This window comes from Phalaenopsis equestris, unplaced genomic scaffold, assembly GCF_001263595.1.
Source record: "Phalaenopsis equestris unplaced genomic scaffold, ASM126359v1 Scaffold000164, whole genome shotgun sequence".
NCBI lineage: Eukaryota > Viridiplantae > Streptophyta > Magnoliopsida > Asparagales > Orchidaceae > Phalaenopsis > Phalaenopsis equestris.
In genome coordinates this window covers 305,346-314,783 of record NW_018164606.1, presented here as the reverse complement: position 1 = coordinate 314,783, position 9,438 = coordinate 305,346, and the positions used below count along the sequence as shown (strand labels likewise).

At 34.1% G+C, this 9,438-nt stretch overlaps 1 protein-coding gene across 1 annotated transcript in view; it reads right to left on the bottom strand.

Annotated features, from left to right (window-relative positions):
• Positions 1 to 688: 688 nt before the first annotated feature.
• Positions 689 to 9,438, bottom strand: part of LOC110022033 (probable LRR receptor-like serine/threonine-protein kinase At1g06840) — a gene marked incomplete at its 3' end in the record, with an annotated part of 57,008 nt that continues 48,258 nt past the window's right edge. Inside the window, 5 exon segments of the mRNA XM_020720807.1 lie at positions 689 to 757; positions 838 to 924; positions 1,100 to 1,171; positions 1,315 to 1,383; positions 1,524 to 1,592. Coding sequence (XP_020576466.1) covers positions 689 to 757; positions 838 to 924; positions 1,100 to 1,171; positions 1,315 to 1,383; positions 1,524 to 1,592 — 366 coding nt within the window.

Genomic DNA, 9,438 nt, shown 5'->3' with positions numbered 1-9,438 from the left:
AGCAGCCATGGCACTCTTAACCCATCAAAATCCCATTTTATCAGGTTTTCTCCTTCGGACTAGATCAGTGGCCTTGCTATGCTCTTAGTATAATTACTATGCTTTGAAATGTTATGGGAATTTCAGTTTTTTATTTATGTTAACATCTGCAAACTTTCCCACACGCTACCCAGCTCTTTTCTTCACTATAGGCCTCCAAATAGCAGCCATGGCATTCTTAACCCATCAAAATCCCATTCTATCAGGTTTTCTCCTTCGGACTAGATCAGTGACCTTGCTATGTTCTTAGTATAATTACTTTGCTTTGACATGTTATGGGAATTTCAGTTTTTTATTTATGTTACTTGGAGATTTGTTCGTTGTCTTCTTTCCTATTGGACTGTTGTAGCTGCCTCTTTCAGGCGGAGTGGCTATAACTTGATTAAATACAAATGGTGGATCCATGTTAACATCCGCGAACTTTATTCCCACACACCACCAGCTCTTTTCTTTACTATAGGCCTCCGAACAGCAGCCATGACATTCTTAACCCATCAAAATCCCATACTATCAGGTTTTCTCATTTGTACTAGATCAGTGACTTTGCTATGTTTTTTGCTGTACTTACAATGTCAAAATATGTATCAAGTACTTAGAGAAATAGATCTGACGGACCAAAAAAAAAGTGTCAAGTCAGGAATTTGCATACAAGATAGTAAAATTTGTAGAGGAATCTGAAGATTTTGAAATACTTGTGAGCAAGTTATTCTGGAAGTCACTGCAAGAGAAGTACATAGTCTTAAGCAATGTTTCACACAAAATATCATCAAAAAGGAAATAGAGGTCTGATTTACATACAAAATGAGACTTCTATTTCCAATGGAAGCCTTATCCGGCCAAATAGATGATGGAACAGATCCACTAAATCTATTGTTACGGAGAGATCTGAAATAAGAACAATGTTAAAGTGACTGTTAGGGTAAGGTAAATTATGTTGTTTATATGCGTGAGAAAAATACTTTTAAGGAACACGATGCAGATTAACAAGAAGTCCACTAACATTAACATGTTCAGAATCGCTGGATAAAAGGATTGACCCCCAAAAGTTTTGAGTGCTTACAATATCTGGAGAACAGGTAGATCAGAGAAATTTGAAGGGATAGACCCTTGAAGTTGGTTGTTTGAAAGTATACTGAAAATTACAGAAAAAAGTAAATGCACATATCAATGGCTACGAAGAAACATCAAATTTGCTTAGTAAATATTACTCACATTCATATCTAGATAGGCAAACAGCCACTGCTATAAAGTGTACCAGAAAAACATTTTGCTTACATGGTAGTAACATTTTCCGAGAGCCTTTTGGAAGGAATTGGCCCAGTCAAGTTGTTCCAGCTAAGATCTCTAAGACAGCATGTAAGTAAAAATAATAATAATAACTGCAAAATAAAAATTGAGCTGATAAAAGTAGAAAACGTTAAGAAAGGGAATCTCCGTTTCCTTTTTCTAGTCACCAAGTAGATAACAAACACTGCAAAACTTACAGATAGGTAAGCTCAGGAGCGCCACTCAAATCAGGAATAAACCCTTGCAAGCTGCAGTTTCTAAGACTCCTGTAAGAAAATCAAACAGAAAAAAGAACATTCAATGCATGAATCCTGATTTGCCTCCATTATACTATCTGGAGATGATACATAGGATTGCAGTAAATAACACACAGCACTAATTCATGAAGATGAGATCATAACCAATGAAGTAGATTGATGAAATAAATTCAAAACAGAAGCACAACTTAGTTTTCCCCTGCACTTGAAATTGAGCTAAATAGCACTAAAACTGGTATACTAGTTAAGGCCCCTTTCATATCACTTTTCTATTCTTGTTTGTCTTTAAAAAACATGTTTGGATAGTATAATATATTTTTATTTTATTATTTAAAAAAAAAACAATTCAAACACTGTGATTGCCGGCCCCAAGCCCGGATGTGAAAATTGGAGGTTGCGTTAGGTAATCGACAGTCGGCGTAAAACTTGTCGAAAAAAATCACGACATGAATTTTTTTGATCATTGTGTAAGTGCTAGGGAGTCCCCTGAAAGCGACACGCTGTATAGCCTGAATACAGTGAAAAGTGTGCAAGGTCGCTACATCGGCGCCCGGGTGTAGTGTCAAATAAGCAAGGGTTCCCACATTACGGACTAATGCGGGTAAAGAAGTTAGTTCATGAAACTAATGAAACTAATATTTGGATAGGATTTTGGAATATAGGCACTCTCAATGGTAAATTAATAGAATTAGTAGATATTATGAATCATATAAATATTAATATCTTATGTATTCAAGAAATTAAATGGGTTGGAGAAAAGGCTAAGGAGATTGATAATTTAGGTTTTAAACTTTGGTATTCTGGTAAAAGTCGCACTAGAAATGGTGCAGGTGTAATTATTGATAAGAGTTTGAAAGATAATGTTGTAAAAATTAATAGAGTTGGTGATAGAATTATAGCTCTTAAGAGTATCATTGATACTAAGATTTTTAATATTATAAGTGCTTATGCTCCTCAAGTAGATTTAGATGCAGGGTTTAAAAGTCAATTTCGGAATGACTTAAAAGACATAATACAAATGATACCTCTTGAAGAAAAAATTTTTATTGGAGGAGATTTAAATGGATATATCGGTAGAGTGGTAGAAGACTTCAGAAATACTCATGGTGGCTACGGTTTTGGAGTAATTAATGAAGAAGGTAGGGCTATTTTAGATTTTGCTTTAGTGTATGATTTTGTTATTACTAATGTTTTATTCAAGAAAAGAGATGAGCATCTTATTACTTATAAGAGTGGATCTAATAAAACACAAATTGATTATTTTCTTATGAGAAGAAGAGATCATCGAGATTGTAAAGATTGTAAGGTTATTCCAAGTGAGAATTTAACTACCTAACATCATTTATTAGTTCTAGATTTTAAGATGAAGAGTTGTAAAATAAAGAATACTAGGACTCATCGTCGTAGAATTAGATGGGGGAACCTAAAAGACAAATAAAATTATTTTTATAAGTAAAATTCAAGATTTTAAAATTTGGGATGTTCATGAAGAAACAAATGTTATGTGGGATAAAGTAACAAACACTATTAAACAAGTAGCAAAAGATGTGTTTGGAGAATCAAAAGAAAATGTTTTTATAAATAAAAATAGTTGGTGGTGGAATAATAATATGCAAGAAAAAATAAAATATAAGAAGTTATGTTATAAAAATTGATTTAAATGTAAAAGCTTAGAGAACTGGGAAAAATATCAAATGCCCGCAGGGAGTCTAAAAGAACAATCTGTGACGCTAAAAATTCTGCTTTTCATGATCTTTATGGTAGATTAGATACTAAGGAGAGTGAAAAATATATGTATAAACTAGCCAAATAAAGAGAGAAGAAAAGTAAAAAATTTAACTCAAGTAAAGTGTATTAAAGATGAAAATCAAAAGGTATTTTTCTTAGAAAAAGATATTCAACATATATGGGTGAGTTATTTTGATAAACTTTTTAATGAAGTTTCTGAAAATACGATCGACCTTAATGATTGAATAATAATAAAACGTTTTATTTTTATCGTCGTATTAGAAAAAAAGAAGTTTAGGAGGCTTTAAAGAAAACCAAAGGTGGAAGGTCTGTAGGACCTGATGATATCCCAATTGAAGTGTTGAAATATTTAGGAGATTAGGGAGTTTCTTGGCTTACTAAACTCTTTAATATTATTTTAAAAACTAAAAAGATGTCTGAGGAGTGGAGGAAGAATATTTTGGTCCCCATTTTTAAGAATAAAGGGGATGCACAAGAGTGTCCAAATTATAGAAGAATTAAGTTGATGTGTCATACTTTAAAATTATGGGAGGGTAATTAATTGAACATAGATTAAGACGCATTACAAAGATTTTACCTAATCAATTTGGATTTATGTTGGGCAGGTCTACTATGGAAGCTATACATTTATTTAGAGGTTTGATGGAGAAGTTCAGAGGTTAGGAAAATCTACATTTGATTTTTATTGATTTAGAAAAAGCTTACGATAAGGTTCCAAGAGATATCCATTGGAGAGTTCTTGAGAAGAAAGGTGTTGATATGATTTATATTCAAGTCATTAAAGATATGTATACTAGAGCTGTTACTTGTGTTCAAACTGAAGGAGGATTGACCAAATATTTTCCTATTTCCGTTGGATTACATCAGGGATCGAGTTTAATCCCTTATCTTTTTGCTTTAGTTATAGATGGACTTACTGGACATCTACAGGAGGATGTACCTTGGTGTATGCTTTTTGCTGATGATATCACTCTCGTGGATAAAACGAGAGGAAAATCCCAGGAAAAACTTGAAATATGGAGGTCTACATTGGAGTCTAAAGGCCTTCATTTAAGTAGAACTAAAACTGAATATATGGAATGTAATTTTAGTAGTAGTAGCTCTAGTGACAGAAGTGTGACTTTTGGACGATCAAATTATTAAAAGGTGGGAACGATTTAGATATCTTGGGTCTGTTGTTCAAAGCAATGGTGATATAGATGGGGATGTTAATAGTAGAATTCAAATTGGTTGCTTGAAGTGGAGGAATGCTTCGGGCCTTTGTGTGATAGAAAAGTACCACTTAGACTGAAAGGAAAATTTTATAAAACGGTGGTGAGACCTGCAATGCTCTATGGAGCTGAATGTTGGCCTTTAAAAGAGAAGCATAATAATAAGTTAAGTGTTGTCGAGATGATAATAATAAGGTGGATGAGTGGCTTTACACTTAGAGACAAAATGAGAACTGAATATATTCGTGATAGGGTTGGTATAGCTCCTGTGACGGAAAAAATTAGAGAAAGTCGTCTTAGATGGTTTGGTCACATTAAAAGTCGACCATATGATAATCCGATTAGGAGAGTAGATGTTTTAGAATCTACTTGTGTTAAAAAAGACAGAGGTAGACCTAGGAAGACTTGGGCTTATTGTATAAAAAGTGATCTTAATTTACTAGAACTAAATGAAAATATGACACTAAATAGAATGCAATGGAGAAAAGGATTCATGTAGCCAACCCCACGTAGTGGGATTAGGGCTTTGTTGTTGTTTTTAAAAACAATTCATCTTCTTTTCTTAAAAACACTAAAAGCATCTAAAAGATATTTTTGATTGTTTTAAAAAACAACTACAACAACCCAAGTTGCTTTAATTCAAATCAAAACATAAACAAAACAAAATATGTTTCTGGTTTAATGGAACCATGATATTCTTATAATACAAAAATACTAACAGAATATTTTCAAATTATTTAGGGCATCCATGAATCATGCATGAATATGAAGAATGTAAAGTTAACCATTGCAAAAGTTTCTGCATTGATATTCAAAATTATGCATGCATGCATTGTTTACGAGCTTGAAAATTTTTTTTTTCATTTATTCAAAGATTCCAAGTTTCGTGGGTTGATGAATTCAATATTTCCTAATTAGCTGATTATTTCAAACTGATCATGTGCAAGAGTGAATCCAAATCAATACAACAACATTTAGTGTAAGAGAGCATTAACTAAAAAGCATCACTAAGCATTAGCTAAAAAGCATCACTTAAGATTTTCGAGATGGTCATTTATATGTAAAAAAAAAAGATAAACAAATAGTTACATACTAAAATTAATCTCGATCCCATGGAAAGATGGCTTTATGAGAAAGCTAATGGAGGTTATTGTAACACCCAATTTTGACAATTTTAAGGTATACCTCAAATTTTGCATTCCCCAAAATTCAATATAAATAATTTTATAAAATTCCACACGTCGAATCAATCAAATTAATATATAATACTATGCATGGATTTTAAACATATGAGAAGATAGAAGTTATATGTTCAGTTAACTTTAATTAATCCTCCAAGTATTCTCCCTAATCCCGTCACTGTGCCCAGCCATCCTATTCGCGTGATGCGTAGCCATGTGATGGATCAAAGAGCTAAGAATTAAAGGATTTAGCTATTAAGAGCCGCATTCCCCTCATTTCAACTCCACTTCGAATCTGCGAGTCCTGCGATCCTGCACTATAGCAAGTGTGAATTGGGCAAGTGACTAAGATCTGCAGGCTGCAATACAATGCTCTGGGGAGAAAATTGTAAGTAGAAATCTCATTTTCGTACTATTTGAAATATTTGCGTTACTTGTGATTCATGTATATGATAAATAAAATATCTATGATGAATGCTTCTTATAGAAATTATAATTTAGAAAATGTTACAAGTGGTGTTATAAGTAGGCTATTACATGCATACTTGCAAGTATGGATGATAGGGAATGATGAGATTCCTAACTGCTAGTATTCATATGGAGCCGCAACTCTGGAAACCATTGGAATCAAATGACAACGGAACATAAAAAAACGATGTTACTAGAGAGGCTATTAATAACTGCTATGTTGACAGGGGCTCAATATTATTAATAGTTGATGTAGCTTTCAGGCTGGGTGACAACCCAATATCATAACATGAGAATAGTTGAAACGTATACAATTACAACTGAGATTCTTATGGTTAGATTAATGACTTATAAATATGTTTATGATTACACATGCATGGATGACTATATATTTTATACAACTGAGATGTTTTCCTATATTACAAGTCTTTTCTATTACATATTTTATATGACTCTAGCATGTTGTGATATGTACATGAGTTATATACCAGCATGTTTGTTGTTTCTTTTTGCTTTTTCCTCTATTAAATCTTATTTTGGCCTTCATTATTTCACTGAGCTTATCATTGCTCACACTATGTTGTTGACTTTCAAGAAAAGGTAAAGAGCATTAGGGTGAGTAGCCAGGCATGACTTGTATAGATTTTATATTTCAAAGTTTTTTAAGCTTGTACAACTCTGTATGGATATAAATATTTTGGTGATATTGTTTCTTTGCATACAAATGAATTATGAAATGAAATGTACAATTTTAATATTTTATAGTTCTGGGAGCATGTACAAACTTTTGGGTACGTACTTTTGTTATGTTAGACTTTGTAACTCTGTATAGATATATATTTTTCGGTGATATAATTTTTTACGCTTCCAAATAAATGCATATGAATGAATTATGAAATGAAATATATCAAGTATGTTTGCAGTCAATTAGTTAGACTAGTTCATCACCCACTGGGTCCTGATTCGACAATTTAGGACACTTGTTGGATAGTTATCTTGGAGTATTGCACTTAATGATTGGGCAAGTAAGTTTCATGAAACTATTAAGAAAAACTAAACCAAATATTGTACACGATATGCATTTGCAACCAAATTTTTTATTTCTTAGTTTCTTTATTGCAGCCAATCATTGATGTTCTAGAAAATATAACATAATCTGGGAAGAGCATACTGTATGGATTAATTACAAGTACACAGCTGAAACAAATCTATGGTTTTTTTTCTTTTCATCTAGAAAAATAAAGAACCTTTCAAAATGAAATGGAAAAGGAAAAGTAGGAAGAAAAGAAATTAGACCGCGTTAATCTCAAGAAATCAAAATAAAGACAAAGTTCTCTCCAAAAGTCACATACTTATCATGCAACAAAATAAATCAATTCAATTAAATATTTTGCACCCTACTATCTTATTTACACGCATGGAAGGCAAAGAAAGAGGGCAGCCAGTTTGTGTCCTTCGTCGCTCCTACTGTCAAAAAGTCAAACTCATGAACATTCACTTGTTGTGCTTTCTAAACTAGAAAAAGGGTAATCGGGAAGAAAATATGCAAATCAAAGTTGTAGGAGGCAACTAATCATTAAATAGGTGATACCGGAGTAAATCCAAACCACAATAGAAACATAAATATTATTATTGAAATTCAGATAGGTTACAACAACGACTCTCCAAAACAGGAAATAAACGATAACAAACATAAGACTAGACACTAGAGCAAGAGCAAAGGTGATGAACTCAGACCGGAAAACAGGTGTGGGTCGTCGAGAGGCTGTGACAGTACTAGAAAGGCTGCTAGGAGGAAGGGTGATAGCAAGGAATATGCAGGGAAAGCTGGCAGCTGTAAAGGAGGTAGTTGGAATGGGGTTGCGGTGCTAGGAAAGCTGTTGGAAGGAGGTGCGACAGCATGGACAGCTGCTGGGAAGAGGTGCAGCAGTAGGGATGGCTACTGGGAAGAAGTGGGACGACAGGGAATGCGGCTAGGAGGAGGTACGAAAATAGGGAAGGTTGTTGGGAGGAGCAGCAGCGGGGAAGAGGAATAAGATGAGGGATCAATGAGATAAACATCACATCGAAGCAAGATACAACCGAAGCACCACCATCAGTCCTTGGATACAGTCCTATGATAAGAGTTAATGTGTGATATTTTGATAACACATTTCCCCATGTATTCATCTTTTTTTATTAATATAATGCTTGACAAAGGTATTTGTCTTAATTGTGCAGGGGACTGTGAACGGAGAATCTAAAGCAAAGCAAAATAAAAACGAGGGCAATACAAAGATTTCATTACCAGCACACCCGTGCCTACATAACGACACTCGTGCATCGTATTCAACGCACCCGCACCCAGTCTAAAGCAGTCGCACCGGATCCTGCACACCCGCGCCTGCTAAATTGTTCAACCTTCAGGGCACCCATGTCGTAATCGCGGCGCCCTCGCGTAGGATCAGCGCACCCGCACCAATTTGTAGAACCTATTTTAGTAAGAATTTCCTTACCTTTGTTGAGCTTTGCCTATAAATTAATGTATGAGGCCGATCTTAGGGTATCATGGGTCGCTAGAGGCCATAAGAAAGGTAGAGTTTTGATCATAGAAAATTTTGCTTAAGTTTCTCTCCTTCCTTTGGAATGAAATCTCAAGAGATGAGTGAATTCTTGAGACATCTATTGTATGAGAGGAAAATGTGCTACTAGTTTTGTGAAGTGGACAAGTTTTTTTGTAAGTTTTTACTCATGTTTATTTCTTGCAATGAAAATCTACATGGATTTTAAATCTGTGATTTTCTGGACAATGTGTGGCTAAACTTTTCTTTATGTCTTTGTGATGTATAGGTAGTGATTTGTGTTGTGGTTTTCTAAGATGATTTTCTGTTAAAGTTTTCTCGTGTTTTCATGGCCTATATTGCTAATTAACCTCTAATCTTAATTTTGTCCAATTATGACCAATTAGGATGTTAAAAAGTTATGTGAAGGCTGGGGGACTTGTTACTGAAGTCTCCAACCTCACTTAGCAAATTTTCTTGAATTGTGTGTCACCTTCCGGTACCATGGTGTCCCCAGTGATGCTTGTAGACAAAAGATCTCAAAACTAAAATAAGAATGAATCCTAAATTCAACAAACACAAATATTTATAATAAATATATAAGCAAAAAAAATAGAAAAGGAGGGGAGAATAATTTTTGCCTAATGAAAGAGGGAGGAGGGGGTTGTTCTAGCCTCATGCGAGACTGAGAGCCTTCTCCTGCTGA